Raw genomic sequence first — 19,909 nt, forward strand, 5'->3', positions numbered from 1 at the left:
TTCGATGCCAAAGAAAGAGCACCAGAGACACTGACACTCGAGGGACGACGTTGAGCGTTGAGTAGTGTCGTCAACATTTTCTGGGTTAGTCAGCAACGGAGGCTGATCTGGGAAGATCTGGGCTTTCGTGATCGGAACAAGGTAGGGCCACGGCAATGTGGATGCTTGTGGATGTACTGACGCCCTGGACCAACTTTTTGACTCTCGAAAGTTCACCTGGGGGCGACTCCCTTACTTTCGATATCGTCGTCCATTCTCCAAACGCAGCGCTCGCCTATATTTTTGCATCTGGCTTTCGTAGAGGAGAACCCTCTAGCCATGCGAGGCACCACTAATCGTCACTGTACGATGCCTGAAAGTCCATTGAATTCCCATTTCTCCCAAAAATTACTACGATCTACTTGTACAGCCCGCTTTCGGGCGCATGGTTACTGCGCACGCCGTATTACCCGCCGTCGCACTCGCGCAATAATGTAACGTTTTGGTTCCGCCTTCGCGTCGTCCAAGATTCGCCCCTGCCCTCCGTCCAGGCGCGCATCCCTCCGTATTCGCCGTCGCGGTCACAAGTCCCGTTCACGAGCCGCCTAGTGAGCCAGGTCGCGCGCAAAGTGGAAAAAGTCGACGCTCGAGCCCTGCACGCCGTACTTGTAGATCTGCAGAGCGAAGCGAACAAAAAAAAAATCAACACGGACGAACACTCCGAACAAAAAAAGAAAGCGGAGCGTACAAAGTGCGACGCGACCCAGCTCGAGAACAGCGCGCGCTGGTACGTCTCCGGCAGCCGCGTCAGCAGCGCCTCCAGCCCGACCTTCTCCACGAGCGTCTTCGGGATCGCGCGGCGCATCACGCCGTGGCGGCTCGGCACGTCGTCGTACAGGTCCGAGTTCTCGAGCTCCGCCTGCAGGTTGTTGAGCGTGCTCGACAGCTCGTCCGAGATGACCGTGCGCGGCTTCGCGCCCCCGCAGCGCTGGAACTCGCGCCAGATGCACGTGAACTCGGCCGCGGCGTTCTCCGTGATCTTCTCCTGGATGTCGCGCACGTAGCTCTGGTAGAACGCGGACGGCTGGCCGTCCTTGAAGATCATCAGGTCGACGTAGTCTTGCGTGGAGAGCGCGAGCCCGGCGAGGACTTCCAAGGAGGAGCTCGTGACGCCGCCTGTGTGCACGGAACGAATGAGGACATCGCGGTCGTCAGCGACTAGCGAGATGTGCGTACCCTTGTTGGCGCTTGAGTCCTTGAAGAGGACGACCTTGCGTTTCTCGAGGTACAGGCGCGCCTGCTGCGTGAGGAACAAGTTCGCGCCCTCGACGACGTACTTGAAGTGCGGCTTTCCTTCAGTGTCCACCAGCGCGGCGACGTTTGAGATGTTGACAGCCTCGGGACTGAGGAACCCAACACCAACGCAACCATCTCAGCCCGACATTCGCACGCGCTTTCCTCGACTGCACTCACCGACCGCCACAAGGCACGAGCAGATCCGCCTTGAACCGGAGATGCGCCCCGTTCCTAAAGTCCGTCCCGTCTGCGACGATCTCACCCGCTGCGTGCACCCTGGTCAGCACCGGCCAAGACACTGTATTCAGTACGCAAGGACTGCTCACAAGGCAACTTGAAGTCTTGGTCCTCCACGCGCACGAGGTACCCGTCTTTGCTGAGCTTCGACTTGTCAAAGTTCGCCACGGGGATGCGGAGCTTCGCGAGGCGGATAAGCTCCTCGCGGTTGATGCCTACAGGGTCCGCCAACACCCCGCTCCCGTCGATCACAGCCACGGTCTTGTCCGAGCTGAGGAGGATCTCATCTGCAATCGACATGTCAGTCATGATCCCCACCAACGACACGCGTGCTGAAACGTACTGGATCCAAGGTCCCCGTCTACCCGTCGACCCCAAGTCAGCAAGATACTACAAGGCACTCGACAAAGCACGAGAACACGCACCAGGACCACCCGTCTGGACCTTCGTGATGTCCTTCTCGCGCAGGCCGAGCTGCTTGTAGATGCCCAGCACGTACTGCCGGATCGACAGCGACGTCATGCCGTACGCGTCGTGCGGGACACCGCCGAGCGTCTCCGCGCTCTTGCCCGTCGTGAACGACTTCCACCAAGCCTCGGCACCGCGCTCGCGAGCGTGCACTGCAAGTCAGACCAGAGTAAGCGACCCTATCATCGACGCCGTATAACTCTGCTCACGAGCTGCCCAATCCATCATGTCAGCCGTACCCTCTGTCAAACCGTCGTCAGCATCGATCCCCGATCACGAGAGATCCGCGCAGAAAGCTCACCATCGGGTCCGAAGAACAATATCTCAGGCTTGTTGTACAGATCGACGAGGCGCTCCTTGATACCGGGGCTCTGCCCTGGGATAAGAAGATCCAAGATAGACTACGCGCGCGATGTATGCACATCAGACCGAATCCCCAACAAAATCCGCCATTTATTTGAGAAAGGCCACTCACGTCGACGTATTTCTCGAAGCACAGTCTCGGACTCGCGCCTAACCTGCCGGCCAAATCAAACATCATCAGCCACCCCTCATGAGTTGGATATAAGAGAAAAGGGTACTGACGAGGGCAAAATGGTGCCCTTCGCGCCGCCTTCGGGGATATCCTTGTTCTTCAGCGACTGCGTCGACGCGAGGCCGTAGTTCTCATCGAACCTGACACGCGACAGATCATTCAGCCCCTCGACGCAAACAGACATCGCACAGAAGATCTCACAGCATCCTCTGGTTGATCGAATAGTTCCTACGGGAGCCGCGCGTCAGCTGAAACCCACATCAAGGTATGCAACGATCAACACGCACTCCTTGTTCCTCGAGCGTACAATACGAATTCCGCCTCGAGCGACATCCCTGAACCGGATATGGAACCCTCTAAACTCGTTCCCTGTGCGGCATCGCCCCCAATGAGCGATGACCATTTGGAGAAGAGAGAAAAAGGGACACGCCGACGCACCGATGACGAAGAACAGCCCGAATGGCTTGTTCGGGTACTCGACCTCAGGCAAGAACGCCGGCGCAAGGCGGAACGACAGGGCGACCTTTGTCGGCTGGTAAAAGTTCGTCTTGAGGACGTGCCTGCGATGGTTCCCATTTTCAGCATACAGTCCTACCACGTCCAACTCGAGGACGAGGCAATTCTAAAGAGAAAAGAAAACGGAGAGACGCACTTATTGAAAATGAGGAAGCTCTCGAGGACCTGCAGCTCGTGCTTGTTGAGCACCGTCTTCCGAATCTTGTCGTGCAGCTCCTGGTCCGTGAGCGGCTGCTCCGTCTGCAGGCGCTGGTACGACAGCGTGGGCCTACAAAGCGCCGATCGCGCGCTTAAACCAAAACATCCCGATCCCAAAATAGCACAGAGGGGCGTACATGAGCCTCGACGCCTCGTCCGCCGGATAGTGCACCATCGCGAAATTAACGTAGAGCATGCGGATCTGCACGCACATCCATCAGCGTCGTTCCAGATGGGGGTGCAAGAAGGGCGCGGCGATACTCACGAGCTCGGGGTGCGCGTGAATAGCCTCCGCGATGCTCTCGCGTGTGAACGTCTCCTCGCGGAAGCGCCGCTTGATATCGTTCAGCACCTCGGCGTGCGCGGGGTTCGCCTCGTCGAGCACGTTCTTCAGCGCGAGGTACGCCGGCCCGAGGCGGTTGCAGAAGTGCTGCGCGAAGATCCAGCCGCAGTCTATGCACAGCAACGTGCGCGAGGCGAAATAAGGAGATCGCACGATCGATCACAACGAGCGACGGAAAAAGGGAGAGGCTATGAGTAGGCTTGACACACGAGTTTAAATTTGACGCACAAGCATACGCGGCGTCCTGCACGGCGTGCGGCGACGCGCTGGCCGATGAGAAAAAAGGGTTGTCGGGGAGGCAGTACAAGAGGGAGACCTCCTTCATGACCTGGAAGATCGAGTGCTCGATCGGCGGCGCGCGGGAGTTGGGCAGCGGGTTGAGGTAGAGCGAGATGATCGTTATCCCGTTAGAGAATTGCTCTATCGAACACACATGGGGATGAGCGTTAGCTGCATGGATAACGCCAAATTACGAAAATTTACGCACCGACATATTTGCGCGCGGAGTAGAGCGAGTAAAAGTGGTACAAGTTCGACAACGCACTAGCAAAAAAAAAGGTCAACCATCACAACGTCTTCCAAGGCAAAAAAACGAATACCTGAAGAAGTGCGACGTCCCACCCATCTTGTACCCAATTACCATCCTTCTCTCGCGCGTCCCCTCGACCTCAAACACCTCGATCACGGGCCCGTACCGCGTCTCGACGTTCCACATCACCTTCTGGTAGATATCGAGCGTGTTCTCGCTCGCCTTCTCCAAAAACACGGGGTCCGACACCGCGCGGATGTTCGTGCGGCCGTCGGCGCCCGGGGCAGGCGGGGCGGGGGGGAACGTGCACTTGGACACGAAGTAGCAGCGGAGCTGCTGCGTAGCGGAGGCGGAGACGGATCCCGTCGAGCGGAACGTCTCGAGGCGGTAGCAGTTCTCGGGCGTCGCGTTGTCGAGGTACATCTCGTCGATCCTAGCGCGCGCGCATCAGCGCCTGCGATGCAAAGCAGAGGGAGGAAGCAGCCGCGACTCACCGCGCCTCGCAGGTCGACCCGGGGCCCTCGAGGGAGGTGAGGCCTGGGGGGCTGGTGTGTATGAAGGTTGCGCCGTTGCCCTTCTCGTCGATCTTCTCGAGGTCGATGACGAGCTGCGAGGGGTCGTGCTTCGTGTACGCGAGGACCTTGGCGCCGAAGAGCGCGATGATGTGGTCCGAGATGACCTCGACGGACTCGTTGCGGAAGTAGGTGTCGTCGATGCCGAGCTGCGCGTAAAACCAGTTTATTTCGTTCGCGACGAGCTCGCGGGGGATGAAGCCCTGAGGAAGAACGGCCGGCGGTCAGCCATAATGGATCAAATTGAGACGCGCGTCGGGGACGTCGAACGTGGCGCGCATATATTTTCCACCATCGTTTGCCGCATCTCCCAGCCACCCTGAGGGCACATATGTCCGTGACGCAAACGCGTGACCCAAGAAGACCGCAGCACCCAAAAAGAAGACGCTCCCAAAAAATTCGGGGTCGGGCGCAACTGGCAACTGGCGTCGACGAACGTGACCCGCCAAGAGCTCTCTAGCGCCGAGTGACGCCATACATCCATCCCATCCATCCAGATCACGTACTCATGCCTGCCCAGTGCACACCCATCGCACGCACGCCGGCATTGCGCTAATCGATGTCGATCCTGGCGAACGCACGCCGCGATCCCCAACGACCCCGCCGAATCCGTCCGATGCCCAGCGCAAACAGAGACGGCGCGCGAAAAGTAAGGACGCTATGAAGACGTAGACGCTCACCTTGGCCGCGACGTTCGCCTGGACCTTCGCCTGCTGCTCAAGCTTGCCCTTGAACACGGGCGTGGTGTAGCCGGGGACGTTCTTGATGCGGTTGAGCGACGTTTCGCTGCCCGTGCGGGACGAAGTCTCGGAGAGGTACGGACCCCTGCCGGGCGCGAGGAGGTGGCTCTTCGCGGGGTCGCTGAGTATGCTGGGCTCTGGCGTCGACATCGATGATGATGATCAGCGTCGAAACAAAGTCGAAGACAGTTGGGTGGGTGGATGTGGGTTCCGGATGAGCGTGAAGAACGATTTGTTTGCGTGTACTAGACCGAAGCTGGAGTATGTGTGTGTGTGCGTGCGTGTGGAGGGAAGTGCGGCTGTGTGGCGGAGAGGCCAAGAGAGTGCGGGGAAAGGAGGGGCAGAGGGGAGCAGAGGTTTTATGGGGGACGGTCGGATGAAGCCTCGACGACAGACGTCACATTAAAAAAAAAGTGGGAAATTCGAGTCCAGCAAGGTCCGGGCGGGCGCGTTCGTGCATTGGGCCGTCGCAGTGCAGCGCCTTTGCCCGGCATCGTGCATTCCTGTTTCACTGCACCGCCGTGGCCCGTCTTGTGCACCGTTCCGTCTGCGCCTTGGGCCCGCGCGTTCCGAACCCGAGCCGTCCGATGTGAGGTCTCGCCGTGAGGGACAGTTTGGTCCCAACCCTCCCGCTCAGCCGCTGCTGTGTCCTTCGCGCAGTGCACACATACCTGCGCGGTCGCGCCGAACGCGACCCTACGCCGCTCAACCTCGCTCAGCCCCACACATGACCGCCTCCCAGCGCGTTCACATCGTGACTGTGAGCTCCGCCTCCCAGCGCGCGACGCAGGCGTCCGTATCACAGGGCACATGGCCACCAAGGACCGACACCTGACCGGCGTTCCCTCGCCTGATTCGCGCGCGTCCGGGCATATACAGTATTAGGCTTCGACGTCCGTGCTCCTAGAACGTGTCCGCTGTGTCCGTGGAAGAACACATTCGACGCGAATATGTCGACGATCGCAGCCTTCCCCAACCTTACAGTAATAATAGGCCCTAGCGTCGACCCTCTGGCCGCCCAGCGGGTCCTAGCTTTGGTTCTCGGATGGACACCCGGCGTCCATGTGCGATTCAGACGTCGGCGTGGATCCGGTCGTCCAGGTTCACGTGCAGTACTGTTCGCGTTCATCCCCATTCTATGTTTACGCATCGGATTTCGGATCACGTTCGCCACCGACAAGCACCGGCGTCGCGACGCGCCCTCAGCTCTCCTCAGCCGCACTCGGTACTACTCTCGGACGCTCGTGCTTACGGTGGCTCACTGTCAGGCTCTGTCATCCGACTGACCCGCACCCGTAGGTTCCGTGCCGTATATGTCTCTCTCACACCCATCGACCCTTGTCAGTCCCTTGTCTCGCATGTAAGTCACTTACGGCACCACAGCTGCACCTGCAGAGCCTCGCGGGGCACGGTCCGACGTCTTCATCAGCCCGACACAGCTCGACACGGATCTCGCGTACCCTCCGTATGTAAGTTCGTTGCTTGTGCATGACGACCGCGCGCCAGATCGATCCGCGCGCTCGAAAAGCCCACGCCCTTCCCCACACTCCTCCTGGTTCCCCACGTTTCCCCGCATCCCCACACGCGCGCCAGGCGCCTCCTTGATAGCCCGCGTCCGCGTCGCGCGCGATGGCGTCAGCTTGGCCTTTGCTCGCAGCGCGCTCGTGCTGGGATCTGGCGTGCTCTTGCTCGATCATGATGCGCGATGCACGATGCCCCAAGGCGTCGAGTGTCACCCTCGACGCTCGTCTTACAGTAAAGCTGCCTGCAGGACCTGCAGGCCCTTCGACGCCGATCCCTGGCGAGCACACGACGCGCGCGCCGACCCAAGTACTCGTACGTACGACCTTCTCCCCTTCCTTCTTATCCACTATTTATTATTTCCAAACCCGCGATGTGTCGTTCGTTCGTGTACACGCGCTCAAAGCCCTCGAAACGCACCGCGTCGCCGCGCGCGACGTCCTGTGACCGATCCTTGACCTTCCTTGACCTTCCCGGGCCCGCGATCCTGATCCTGTCAGCCGCTCGAGCCGCTCGAGCCCCGGGCGGTACTGTATCAGAGAGCTGCCAGCGCCTGCCAGCGCCTGCCACTACCTGCCAGCGTCATGCGCCGATCAGGATCGCGACGCGGGGTTGGGGACAATATGGACGGGCAAGCGCGCGCGTGCGTGCGTGTTCGCACCCCCACGTCTGTCGAGTCCCCCGCCGCATCCCGTCGTCGCTACGTGCCCGCAGCGCCGGGCTCTGCTCGTACCCATGCTCTCCTACCCCACCCCACCGCACTCCACCCCCACCATGCCCGACCCCACTCTATGCTCGCGAGTCGCTGCGCGCGATCGCGCGCATGCCTGCCTGCCAAGCGGTGCGCTACAGTAAGTCAGCGTATATGTATATCCCGCCGATCGGTCTCCCGCCCACCTACCGCCGCCAGCCAGCCAGCCAGCCACCGCAGCCCGTGGCCATTCGCGCGCACGCACGCGCACACACACACGCGTCTTGGCGACTCGTGCAAGTGAATGAATCGTGCCGCTCCTTCCCTTCGTTCGACCCATGGCCATTACAGCGCATGCGACTGATTATCTTGTGAGCGCATGTAGACGAACAGGGATCCTTCAGCGTAGGTTCCGACGACCGTGGTACAACGGGGTATATTTGGACGACCTGTTTCTGTGCCGGCGGTCCAGGGATAGGCACGCTACATACTGACTAGGGTAAACTAGAGACTCTTCTTGGGGCCGTTGGATCCGAGGATTCTGTTCTCGGGGATGGGAATGGGTGTGTACTGTAGGTGCCGTGCTCGTGCTCGTGCTCGTTTGTGCTAAATGAGGAAAAGTGGTTCGCGAGGAAAGACGCTGGCACCGGGGGCGCGGTTGGGTCCGCGGTGCCTCAGCAGTGCCGTCTACGTAGTGTACGCTAGTGTATGTGCAGTACGCTTCTGTGGCCGGACTATGGTCAGAGGGGCTATCTACGACGCGAATGCGAGTGATTATGGCGCTTGGGACAGATGAGAGTCATTTGCGTGATGGTCCCGACGTGAGATTACCTGGGCCGTGCTCCGATCTAGACTTTCGACTGCCGTGTTGGATTTTCGGGAGGGGGATGAGGCGGGGGGTGGGGGTAGATGACGAGGGGGGGACGTGCTTACCTGATTTGTGCCGCTGCGAGCTGTGGGCACGAGGGGGTGCCTGGAAAGCGGTGCACTTGTGGGGCTGAGGAATTCGGGGATACGGATTGCGAGAGCTGGGCGCGGGTTGGCAGTGGGTTGGCACGCTCCAGCGTCAAGAGCTTCCTCGTGTTCTGTTCCCGCTATTCTTGTCGGTGATGTGCGTTTCCTTTTTGTTCGACGGGCTGCTGGATTGGTCGCGGACGGGTGCGTCGATGCTAAAGAGGGGTCGGCACTGCTATGAGGTGCTCGGCAGGGGAGCGGCAGGACGAGTGGGGTGCTTCGGCGAATGAGAACGTGGGGCGCACGTGGTTGGAGCGTCCCGGTCCAGGCCTTCTTCTTCTTTGCAACCCTCCCAGCCTCTGTCCTCGCCACGGACCTCGTTCTCTTCTCCTCTTCGTCCGCGTCCCATCGCCTCTAGTATTACATAGATGCCTCCATACTAGGAGTCGAACAGACGTCCGTGTGCTTGGGAGAGGGGACGTGATTCGAACGAGCTCTTTTTTTCCGATTTTAGTTAGCAATAGACACGCTCTCGCGCGACTTGCGCCGCGCCTGGCTAGTAGATGTTGGACGGACACGAGGAGGGGGAAGGGGCGCCAGTGATGGGTTCCCTGAGTCGCGGTGTTCCTAAATCGAAAAGAGTCGAATCATCCGCGCCGTCATCGGTGCCATCGGCTCACGCACGCTGTCCTCACGCTCCTCCCACTCGTCCTGCCATATATAAACATCTCCGATCCCCCTCGATTGCGCACGCTCCAGTCTCACCGCGCGCACGCACCCCCAACAAAGCCCCCCTTCACACTCCCCCTCCCCTTCTTCTTCTTCTTCTCTTCCCCTCTCACCCCCTTCTCTTTTTATATATATCCTTGTTGTGATTCCTAGACAGAAACGATGCCCGCCTCCGATCGCGGCCCCTCGCCGTTGCGCCCCCCAACGACCTCCTTCAGGGTCGAGGCCCAGCTCTCGCCGATCGATAGCGACCTCCACCCGGTCGTGCATTACGGCCGCGTCGCCGTCGTCACCGGCGCCGCAAGCGGCATCGGACGCGCCGCCGCGCGCGAGCTCGCCAAGTAAGCCCACGCGCGCGCACACCCCCGCGCCTCTGCTCTCTCTCTTGAAGGTCTGAACGCTGATCGGCGTGCGTGCGCGCCGCGCGCCGCAGGCTCGGGCTGAAGCTCGCGATCGCGGACTGGGACGCGGACGCGCTCGACGCGCTCGCGAAGGAGCTCGCGGCGAAGTACGGCGAGGCGAACGTGATCGCGGTCCCGACGGACGTGAGCAAGCTCGAGGACGTCGTGCGCCTGCGCGATCGCGTGTACGAGGCTTGGGGCGAGGTGAGGACCGCACCCCCGCGCGGGGCGTCGTTTTTTCTGTCGGTGTTTCCATGGATGTCGTTGCGGGCGTGATTCTGGTTGATGTCGTTGTTGATGTCTTGCTGTTTTTCCTGTTTTTGCGGTCGCGGGGGCGGCGCGCGGTGCGCTCGAGTTGTCGTTGTGACCTCACCTTGTATGCTTAGGTGGCCGTATTGCTCAACAACGCGGCGGTGAGCGTGAAGGGCACCTCGTGGGAGGGCCTCGACAACTGGAGGAAGCTCATGGACATCAATCTATTCGGGTGGGTGTCCCTTCCTCGCCGCTGCCGCCGTCGATCATCTCACACGGTCGGATTCGCAGCGTTATCAATGTGCAGCACACGTTCGTGCCCGTACGTTGGGTTCGCTTCTCCTTCATTTTGGCAGCACCGCTCATTTGGGGATCGTCTCCCTTTTTTCGATTGCGTTCTGGCAGTCGATGCTCCATCAAGAGAACCAGTCCGTCGTCATCAACACCGGATCGAAGCAGGGGATCACCAACCCGCCGTACGCACACCAGCAGATCGCATCTCTCCGCGAATCCTGACGCCTTTTTTCCGCCTCGCCTCCGCAGCGGCAACGGGGCGGCCTACAACGCGGCCAAGGCGGCGATCAAGAGCCTGACCGAGTCGCTCGCGCACGAGCTGCGCCAGCGGCCGCACAACAACGTGACGGCGCACTTATTCATGTACGTCCCCTTCCGTGCTCCTCTCGTGCCTCCCCAACCGGATCCCGCAGCCCCGGGTGGACGTTCACGGGCATGACCGGCGCCGGTGCGGCGTCCGCGTCGGGGGCGGAGAAGCCCGCCGGGGCGTGGACGGCGGAGGAGACGGTGCTGTACATGCTAGACCGGGTGCGCAGCGGGGACTTTTACATCCTCTGCCCCGACAACGAGACGCGGCCCGAGGTGGACCACCTGCGGATCATGTGGGGCGCGGGGGACGTGACGGAGGGGAGGCCCGCGCTGAGCAGGTGGCACCCGAACTACAAGTCGCTGTTCGAGGAGTACATGAAGGAGGGGCTCGCAGCGCTCGATTGAAAGCTGTGGTTGCGCGCTCGAAGGTGAAACATGCGAAGGCGATGCAAAGACGGACAAAGTGGGTGGTATAGTTAATGAGTATCAACAAGATTGTGTACATCTTGCACGCCGCCGTGTGCGGCAGGCTTTGTGTCCTGTTTCGATAAATGTATTTGGCTCGCACATGATGGGCCTGAGGTCGTGTGATGGATGGATGATCTTGGATGATGCGGACGCAGGGGTGTTTTGATACAAACAAAAAGCAGGGGGAGGGAGCGGTGTCCGGGGACCGCCTGGTGTGCGGATAGAAGCGGCTGTTGTTGTTGTGACCACGCGGACAAGCTCTTGCTCTCCTCGTCGTCTTCCACGTCGACTCGCGCACCCGCTCACCGTCGTTTGTGTTCTCCTAGACCGGCAGGCTCCGCTGGTCTTGTCTAGACGCAGCAGCCCCTCGCTAAGCACAGCGGGCTCCTTCATTCTAGCCAGTCAGGTCTCCATCGCTCTCTCGCCACGACTCGACGTCGCTTCATCACAACCACGATTCGCCTCCTTCCTCTTCCAACGGAACCGCTCGCAGCTCTTCCTTGTCTATAACCTCTCTCTCCGCATCCACATCCACATCCACACACACCACACTCACACCACAACCCACACCACCCACAACACCCTCGACAACAGTCCAGTCAATGGCGTCGCTCCGGCCTCCGTCGAGCCCCAGCCCGGGACCCAGCCCGTCCCCCGTCGGCAACGGCAAGCCCCCCAACTCGCGCGCATCCATGGGGCCCTCCGCCCGCGGCACCAGCGGCTCCCAGGCGTTCAACCTCGCCTCGCCGCGCCCCGGCGGCGGCGCGTCAGGGGGCAGGCCGACCAGCGAGCTCCTGGGCAGCGCCGGCATGTTCCAGACCCCGGAAGGTGCGCTTTTTTGTTACTGTTGGCGTGGCTCGATGGCTTGCATTGCGGGAGCCGTGCGGCGGTGTCTGTGACGGGCGGTGGGTGGGGTGGCGAGGCCCGTCGTCACGGCTGATGGCCGCAGTGCCATGCCGTCGAGTCTTGGATACCACGGGTTGCGGCCCTGCCTCGGAGTAGCGAATCGCTCGCTCGCTCGCGTCCGCGCTGGCAACAGTCGCCGGCCGCCTGCGGGGCGAATGAGACCCTGGCGCGTGCTCGCACCGGCTGGTGGCTTGATGACGATGGCCCTGTGCTGACGCACCGCTTTTTTTCAATCGCAGCGGAGGCAATCGATCAGTGGTTCGAAAATCTCCAAAATTATGAAGTCACGCTGGTACGTTCGGTTTTCGTCGGTTTTTTGGCGCTGGATCGCGCTGATGCGCCGTTTAGGAGGAGATGGCTGCCGCCTCTCTCGATGTCAATTTCAAAGAAGAATTGAGCGCCATTGAACAATGTGAGTTCCGTTTTTTTTGAGATCGCAGCCTATCTTGCCTCGAGATCTCTCCCTTTGTCTTCGTGCCGTCTTTGTACGGGATCGTCATGCTGACTGCCGATTCGCGCGACAGGGTTCAAGGTCCTTTCTGAAGCCGAGCGCACAGCCGCTCTTTACAGTCTTTTGCAACATTCTACTCAGGTCCAGATCCGATTCTTCATCACCGTCCTGCAACAAATGGCCAGGTCGGACCCGATGACAGCCCTCTTGAGCCCCGCCGTCGGCGGCTCGATGCAGAGCCAGATGGAGGCCAAGCTCGCCAGCATGAACCTCAAGTCGCCCGGGCTCAAGTCCCCGATGCCGAGCTCGCCCTCCGCGCGCACCTTCAGCGCCGGCGCAGCCGCGAACAGGCAGTCGCTCGCGTTCGACACTTCCTCCACGGGCGCGTCTGCGTTCCTCTCGCCCGAGTCCGCGAACACGCTCAGCGCCGCGGGCGCGGCGTCCGCTGCCAACGACGCGGCGGCGACGCTCGCGCAGCAGCGCGCGAAGCTCAAGGCGAGCAACGCCGCGCACCGCATCTCCGCGCCGGCGCTCGCGTCGAGCGGGGACCGCGGCGTGTGGGGCAACGGCTCGAGCGCGCTCGGGCAGGTCGCGGAGCGCGCGGGCTCGCCGACGCAGGAGATCGTGCTCGACCCCGGCAAGGGCTCGCGCCCGCAGAGCACCGACTTTACGGGGCTCGCGGCGGGCGCGGCGTTCCGCTCACCGCGGCCCGAGGGCATGGACGCGCTGTCGCCGATGATCGGGGATAGCTGGGCGAGCATGGTGAACACGCCCGTCATGCCGATGTTCGCGAAGAGCACGGCGAGCCAGGGGCAGAACCTCGAGGTTGCGGCGGCGAAGCTGAGCGACTGGAACGGGACGCGGGTGCCGGTCATGGAGGACCCGAAGAAGTTCCGCAGGGCGTCCAAGGGGACGTCGGGCAGCGACGCAGCGGGTCAGAACAACAGCGTGTACGGCGACGACGGAAATTTAGTCATGGGGGGCCAGCAGCAGCCTGGCCCGATCCAGCAACAACAGCAGCAACAACAACAACACCATCAGCAGCAGCTTTTGATGCAACAGTCACAGCGCAATGCGCCTGGCGGCCTGAGGAACGTCAGCGGGGGTGGCAATAACGGATTCGGAGCTGGAGGCTGGAACGGGGCGCGGAGCCCGGCGCTCTCCAATGTATCTTCGGGCAGGTTCGGGAGCGACGACGGCGGGATGGCGGGGCTCGGGATGGGCGGGTTCAACCTCGGCCTGGGCAGCCCCGGGCTGGGGATGGGCATGCCCAACGCAAACGGACTCGGCATGGCGGGCCTCGCGGGGATGGGCCAGCTCAACCCGTTCAACATGAACATGAACATGCTCAACATGGCGAACCTCACCGCGATGGGCATCTCTCCCGAGGCGCAGCTGCTCGCGGCGCAGATGGCCGCGAGCGGGTTCGGCCAGCCGAATCTCGGCGCGTTCGTCGGGCTGCAGCAGCAGCACCAGGCGATGAACAGCCGCGGCGTGCGCGGGCTCGGCGGTGGGCGGTCGCCCGGGCTCAAGTCGAACATGGGCCGGGACAGCAACAGCGTTGGCGGCGGCGGCGGCGGGAAGAAGGATGAGGAGGACGTGGATCCTTCGGTGCTGACGGACGTGCCGGGGTGGCTGCGGTCGCTGCGGCTGCACAAGTACACGCCGAACTTTGAAGGGATGCACTGGCAGGACATGGTCGTGATGGACGAGGCGGCGCTGGAGGCGAAGGGCGTCGCTGCCCTGGGGGCGCGACGCAAGATGCTCAAGACGTTCGAGGCGGTCCGCAAAAAAATGGGCATCGAGGCGCCCGCGGGCGCGTCGAGCGAGTCGTCGGCTTGATTTTTGCACGGCGAGAGGCCGGCGGCGCTGCTTTGGTGTTGTGGAGGCGACGACGCATAATGAGGAGGAGGAGAGTGTGCAGCTGGTCGTTGTCGCCGCCATCGTGCCCGTCATCTAATGTTTGATACAGAATTTGGATTCCCGGTTCCGCTTATAGTGATGTATAGCCTCCCCTTCTCTGTTTCTGGTTGGTTTTTTGTCTCCCGCGTTTGCGTTCTCGTTTATGTGTTTCTCGTATTCTGCCTCGGAGACTCTGATTAGTGGCGTTATGGCTTCTGGACAGGTCTTCTACATATATACACCACTCTCGTATCGTATTATTTCGGGGCCTTGGCGGTTCCCGTGTCCCTATGCATCTTTCTTTTCACTGTTTTTGAGTATGACGGGGTGTGCGCACTAGCATTGTCGCAATGGAGCAAAGAAGTCGAACGAGACCGATCTTTTCACATGGTAAGCGCGAACCCATAAATATCAGTCACTTGTACCGAGCAGCAAGCTAGAGAAAATCATCTCGTTTTGGGAAATACCGTGTATAGACTTCTCTTAGATGAATATGTGCATGCCTTGGAAGGTGGAGGCGGAGGAGAGAGGGGAGATGGCCAGGTGAGCTAGCCAGCCGCGATGACACAGATACTAGCTCCACCGGCTCATCGCTACGCACGGCGACGAGGGCTGTGGTTTATTTAAAGAACACCGTGGGTGCGTTAGCGATCTGCCGGTCGTCGTACCTCCCCCTTGTCTCCCCCTCCCATCTCTTTCGCTCCCCTTGTCTGGCTATAAGGACGCCTATATTCTCATCTGCTCAAGCCTGTTTTTTGCTAATAAAACAGCTATCGCCTTGCCACTGACCGGCGGCCACTCACGGACTAGGACTGCTGCTGCGGAGTTGGAGAGTCCAGGCATTCTTTAAGGGCCACGCCTGACCACGCCTCGTTGGATCGACCATCACAGACCATCACAGCCTATCTTTGAATTCGGAACAAGTGGAGTATAATATATCGCCGCTCGTCACTGCTTCATCAAGCCCACCTATTCCCACTTCCATCGCCCACACTCTCTTCTCTTCACTTCTCGATAATACCCCCCGCCGAAAATGGTCCTCTCGAAGTCTTTGTGCGCTCTGGCGCTCGCCCTGCCCGCGCTCGTGCGCGCGGGCGCGTCGTATAGCATGGTGAAAGAGTACGCGGGCACCACGTTCTTCGATGATTGGGACTTTTACGGCAACTGTGAGTTTTTTCTTTTCTTTTCGTGGTTATCGTGCACCGCTGGGCTGTGCTCAGTTTGCTGCGCATCTTTGCAGTCGATAACCTTACCAACGGCGATGCCATGTACGTCCGCTTGCTTTGTCGTGTCATCGGCTGGTTCTTGTCGTCTGACCCGGGGGCTGCGCGATACAGCTTCCTAAATGCGAGTGCGGCGAAGTCGGACAAGCTCGCGTTCGTCAACAGCGCGGGCAACGCCATCATGAAGGTCGACAACACCACGACCGTCGCGTTCAACGACAAGCGCAACACCATCCGCATCTCGTCGAAAGACTCGTACGGCGTCGGGAGCGTCTTCGTCGCGGATATGTTGCATGTGCCGTATGGAGTGGGTTTGTCTTGCCTTGTCTTCACGCTCGCGCGGCGCGCGACTCGGCGATTTCTGATGCTTCTGGCGTGGTGCACAGTGCTCCGTGTGGCCCGCGTGGTGGTCGCAGGCACCCAACTGGCCCAACGGAGGTGAGATCGACACTTTCGAGGGCGTGAATCAAGTCACCCACAACCAGTTCGCTCTGCATACCAATCCCGTACGTTCCATTCTTCCACACTCCTTCCTCGTGCCATCCATCCATCCATCCATCCATCCATCCGTTGTCCTATTATTACATCTATAAATATACCCAGTCGCCTGACTGACCTATTTTTGGATTTAGGGATGCACTGTCACGAGCCCGACCCAGACCAGCACCCTTCAAAACTCGACGGACTGCTCTTTCGAAGCGAACAGCAACGAGGGCTGCGTCGTCACGAATCCCAGTACTGCATCGTACGGCGCCGGATTCGCCTCTGCCGGCGGAGGGGTGTTCGTGACCGAGTTTGCGGAATCTGGCATTTCGTGAGTCCACCCTCCCCTGGTGTCTGACTCGTGTCTGACTGATCGTGGGTCCTTTTGATAGAATTTGGTTCTTCTCGGTCAGTGCTCTATATTTGACAAATATAGAACTGGACATTTTAACACCGTTCTTGATATAGCGCCCCGACGTCCCCAGCTCGCTGCAAGGCAATGCCAGCTCAGTCGACACCTCTGCGCTTGGAACGCCCGTGGCCAACTACCCCTCGACGAGCTGCACCATCGACAAGTTCTTCTCGTCCCAGCATCTGATCTTCGACATCACGCTCTGTGGAGGTCAGTCCCACACCCTGCCTGGGAATCGCGCCCAATGACCCCGACTGATTTAATCTTCTCTTCCCCTTCTCCCCCTTTCCCCCTCTCCCCCTTGGCGCTGTTTAGATTTCGGTGCGTAACAACCTCCTTTTCTGGAACAAGAACACGCCTCTGACGGGCCGTGGATTCGCTCAATAGCTGGCTCCGCGAGCGTGTTCGCCGAGACGTGCACGGGGACGTGCTACAACGACTACGTCATCGGCTCGCCGTCAAACTACGACAACGCGTACTTCGAGGTGCAGCACGTCCGCATCTACGGCTCCTCCTCGTCCGTCGTCACCTCGACGAGCGGCGCTCCCGCGCGCGTGTTCTCCAACCTTGCGGCGACGCTCGGCGGGGTCGCAGCCGCGGCTGCGTACATGCTCCACGCCCTGCTGTAGATGCTCGGCGCCCGTTTGGATGGAGGGAGGAGAGAACGAGAAGGGCGGGGCCCTTGTGCTGGAGCGCTGCTACCTTGGATCTAACGAATCTGTAGCCCATCTGCGAAATGCTCACTCGATATATATATGTAGAGCCCACGCCGAGCAGCGGCAGTAGTAGTTGTAACGGATGTGGGTGGACTAATCATTCCTCGTGTCACCGCCTCAGGGCTATCTATAGAGATTTTGCTCGACTCTCGAGATATGAACTCGAGCGTCGTTCACACCGTGCACGACTGGTTTCTTTTTACCCGGCTTCGGCCGGAGGAAACGAGAAGCTACATTTGGGCATCTTGTTAAAGAGACTCAGAAGAGTCCGCTGGGTTCGCTAAGGGAAAGGGAGGCGGTGATAAAAGGGAAGTGCTCTGGGATATAAAGGCAGGTGGGCTTAGATGCACCGGTGGGCGGGCCGCCGTTGAACGATCGCGGAGACAGATGATACATATGTTAAAGGATGCAGGACACAGACGACAATAAGGTGCTCTATCTGGACAGCTTCTGCTTCAAGCAGGAACAGTTTGAAGATATGGAAAGGGATGCTTAGATCGGGATCATCAGCTTGCCTTTTGTTATGTGTTTGTCAGCTTTTCAAGGATCAGCACGGCAATGAGTTCATGAGGGGACGATGGACATAATGAATGAAGTGATGGACGAAGAGATTGGCCTGGGGACGATAGGGAATGCCTACAACCATGCATGATAGCACCGAAATTTGGGAGGAGGGATGAGGATGTAACACGAGAAGAAGAGGATTTCGAGAATGGGAAGAAAATTAAGACAAAAGTCGAAGCTTGCGCACTGAGGCGCGTCAATGCGTACAGCATGCCTTCAATCGTGCAATCTCTATAGACGTAGGCCCAGGGATTAGGTGTCAATGGACTGTCAATGACAAGATTTGGGATTACGCACTGGTTGGCTTTCACGGTCGCCGAGCCTACCAACGAGATGGGTGGACCTTCATTGAGACAGGCGAGGGGGACTCGTTTGCGTACAGATCCACCCTTTCCTTTAGTGGCTGTGACCAGGGCTGGATTTGAGTCGATGGTTGCCTGCGTGGCCGTCTGCAAGGTCATCTGTGTCGAGGCAGAAGAAGCTTAGAAGATAGATGTCACAACCTCGGTCAGGCTTGCCTTTACCGTCGTGTTGGTCGTCCCAGGACCGAAATACCTCACCTCTGTGCACTCGACAAGAAAACATCAACGCATGTATACACAGTCCAACAGTACTTTAACACGAGACTGGTCACATACCTTGAACGGCTGAAAATTACTATTGACTAGACCACGCGCGCCCTCATTGAACCCGGTACTCAGGTCGACGCAGGCCTGCGCGGAAGCACTCGCTGGCATCGTTCCCTGGTTAGTCTGCGCCGTGCCTACAAAGTCCAGCTCGGCAAAGGTGATCAAGTCAAGATCAAAACAATCGCCGAAACAATATTGTTGAAGAATGTGATTCCGAGGTCGAACTGAGAAATAAGACTGACCTGTGTGGTATTCTTGCTGCGCCCGCGTCATGCGCATAGATGGTATGATATGGGATGATACCTTGACCTCACCCTGCTGTGCATCAAAAAAGAGGAAGAGGCTTCCGAATCCGCCCAGCCTCAGAACTATCGAGCTCAAGTCGGAGGTTCGTGACCCGCGCCTCCTTTTTCGTAACCCGCCCTCCCGCATTGGGCCCCATTGAAAAGGTTGTCCGGGCTCCACGCGCGGGGTCGGTAAAACACAGTGCACCGTCCGGCGGTCGATGGGCACCGCGCTGCAATGCAATGCACTGCCAGCGGGCACTCGGCCTGGGACAAAGGCGCGGCAACATCGACGACCGTCTCTGGCTCAACGAGCACCCGCGCCCCCACTCCAAAACACCCCGTCGTCGCACAGGTTCCAAGCGTTCCAACATCGTATCGAAACCTTGCTCAAAAATCTCAGATAACGGTGTGCAACCTGCAACAGGGATCAGGCGTGGCTCGCCTCGAATCGTGCAGGACCTTGCACAGACTACTACAGCATTTCATCCCCGCCTCCGCGCACTGGACCAAAGAATAATGATAGCTCTTTCGATCGAATGTCATGGACAGGTCTAGGATCGCAAACGCCAAACGTACGTCGGCTCCTGAGTTTTCACAAGCTGCGCCCGCAGTGGGACTGAAACACATGTCGGCGGGAAGCCGATCGTGCACAAGCACACCCAACAATATTCGAGGGCTCCAGAAAGAATTGCAGACACAGCATCCATGATATCAAAGAATGCACGTCGAAAGTTGGCTCTGCAGACGGAAATCCAGGGCGCAGAATCGCAGATATACAACGAACACCGACCATCGAGGACGAGGGTAATATGATCATTAATCTTGCCCAAGTAGCTGTCTGCATCGCTGTGCAATGCATTCGGAAGTAGTTTGCAATGCAGAGAGAGGTAGAAGCTCGTGAGGGCCCACAGAACAGGTGCAGGGAGAGGAACGCGCAACATCGGGCCAAGGAGACGACGCTGTCAATTACAAGATTTTTTTCAGCATCCTGTGCTGCGTACAGTATGATGCAGACGAATATAACGATGTGGGATGAGATGAGTGCAGGTCTGTGCAGGTACTATTGATATTGAGAACAGGCGTTTCAGGTGAGATAGGGGAATGCGTGACTAACCTGGAGCCCTCCGGCCGGATCCGGTCACCGTCCATCTCAGACACTTCCGACATCGACTCTCATCAACTCTCGAGTATGTTCAAGTTTATGTTTCGGAACAGCATTCTACAAAACCAGCAATATGACTACTGAATCATGCCCATCGGATGCTCTGGTGGTATATAAAAGCACACCTGGGGCCTTTCATCCT

At 59.3% G+C, this 19,909-nt stretch overlaps 7 protein-coding genes across 7 annotated transcripts; 4 read left to right on the forward strand and 3 right to left on the reverse strand.

The window, feature by feature from the left end:
- Positions 1-339: 339 nt before the first annotated feature.
- On the reverse strand, positions 340-5,774 carry HETIRDRAFT_384544 (uncharacterized protein). The gene is made up of 22 exons (XM_009548408.1): positions 5,354-5,774; positions 4,596-4,876; positions 4,172-4,534; positions 4,060-4,115; positions 3,801-3,992; positions 3,495-3,682; positions 3,367-3,431; positions 3,156-3,299; positions 2,954-3,075; positions 2,803-2,884; positions 2,717-2,743; positions 2,566-2,655; positions 2,456-2,498; positions 2,282-2,381; positions 2,190-2,222; positions 1,938-2,132; positions 1,856-1,873; positions 1,602-1,799; positions 1,453-1,540; positions 1,216-1,382; positions 728-1,155; positions 340-653 (listed from the first exon to the last, which is right to left on the reverse strand). Exons 1-22 carry the CDS (start codon positions 5,561-5,563, stop codon positions 585-587), a joined length of 3,159 nt encoding a protein of 1,052 aa, XP_009546703.1. The 5' UTR covers positions 5,564-5,774; the 3' UTR covers positions 340-584.
- Positions 5,775-6,475: 701 nt separating this feature from the next.
- Positions 6,476-7,929, forward strand: HETIRDRAFT_451746 (uncharacterized protein; the record flags this gene model as incomplete). The annotated part of the gene is made up of 7 exons (XM_009548409.1): positions 6,476-6,657; positions 6,713-6,753; positions 6,797-6,878; positions 6,942-7,077; positions 7,136-7,377; positions 7,435-7,785; positions 7,845-7,929. 7 exons carry the CDS (start codon positions 6,476-6,478, stop codon positions 7,927-7,929), a joined length of 1,119 nt encoding a protein of 372 aa, XP_009546704.1.
- Positions 7,930-8,312: 383 nt separating this feature from the next.
- Positions 8,313-8,988, reverse strand: HETIRDRAFT_451747 (uncharacterized protein; the record flags this gene model as incomplete). Its single annotated transcript, XM_009548410.1, has 3 exons — positions 8,313-8,378; positions 8,457-8,814; positions 8,885-8,988. 3 exons carry the CDS (start codon positions 8,986-8,988, stop codon positions 8,313-8,315), a joined length of 528 nt encoding a protein of 175 aa, XP_009546705.1.
- Positions 8,989-9,357: 369 nt separating this feature from the next.
- HETIRDRAFT_459136 (uncharacterized protein) lies at positions 9,358-10,969 on the forward strand (the record flags this gene model as incomplete). The annotated part of the gene is made up of 7 exons (XM_009548411.1): positions 9,358-9,649; positions 9,742-9,913; positions 10,096-10,193; positions 10,253-10,283; positions 10,367-10,437; positions 10,505-10,618; positions 10,669-10,969. The coding sequence occupies exons 1-7, from the start codon at positions 9,471-9,473 to the stop codon at positions 10,967-10,969; spliced, it is 966 nt and encodes a 321-aa protein (XP_009546706.1). The 5' UTR covers positions 9,358-9,470.
- A 665-nt stretch (positions 10,970-11,634) lies between these two features.
- Positions 11,635-14,640, forward strand: HETIRDRAFT_150381 (uncharacterized protein; the record flags this gene model as incomplete). Its single annotated transcript, XM_009548412.1, has 4 exons — positions 11,635-11,860; positions 12,178-12,230; positions 12,287-12,350; positions 12,463-14,640. The coding sequence occupies 4 exons, from the start codon at positions 11,635-11,637 to the stop codon at positions 14,229-14,231; spliced, it is 2,112 nt and encodes a 703-aa protein (XP_009546707.1). The 3' UTR covers positions 14,232-14,640.
- Positions 14,641-15,263: 623 nt separating this feature from the next.
- On the forward strand, positions 15,264-17,302 carry HETIRDRAFT_61316 (glycoside hydrolase family 16 protein). The gene is made up of 9 exons (XM_009547575.1): positions 15,264-15,457; positions 15,532-15,559; positions 15,629-15,821; positions 15,901-16,020; positions 16,147-16,328; positions 16,390-16,405; positions 16,466-16,619; positions 16,667-16,669; positions 16,794-17,302. Exons 1-9 carry the CDS (start codon positions 15,325-15,327, stop codon positions 17,036-17,038), a joined length of 1,074 nt encoding a protein of 357 aa, XP_009545870.1. The 5' UTR covers positions 15,264-15,324; the 3' UTR covers positions 17,039-17,302.
- A 370-nt stretch (positions 17,303-17,672) lies between these two features.
- On the reverse strand, positions 17,673-19,546 carry HETIRDRAFT_427281 (uncharacterized protein; the record flags this gene model as incomplete). The annotated part of the gene is made up of 8 exons (XM_009548413.1): positions 17,673-17,761; positions 17,877-17,956; positions 17,987-18,150; positions 18,328-18,452; positions 18,561-18,835; positions 18,865-18,987; positions 19,182-19,343; positions 19,392-19,546. The coding sequence occupies 8 exons, from the start codon at positions 19,544-19,546 to the stop codon at positions 17,673-17,675; spliced, it is 1,173 nt and encodes a 390-aa protein (XP_009546708.1).
- Positions 19,547-19,909: the final 363 nt, after the last annotated feature.

This window comes from Heterobasidion irregulare (assembly GCF_000320585.1).
Source record: "Heterobasidion irregulare TC 32-1 unplaced genomic scaffold scaffold_05, whole genome shotgun sequence".
In the NCBI taxonomy this organism is placed as follows: Eukaryota; Fungi; Basidiomycota; class Agaricomycetes; order Russulales; family Bondarzewiaceae; genus Heterobasidion; species Heterobasidion irregulare.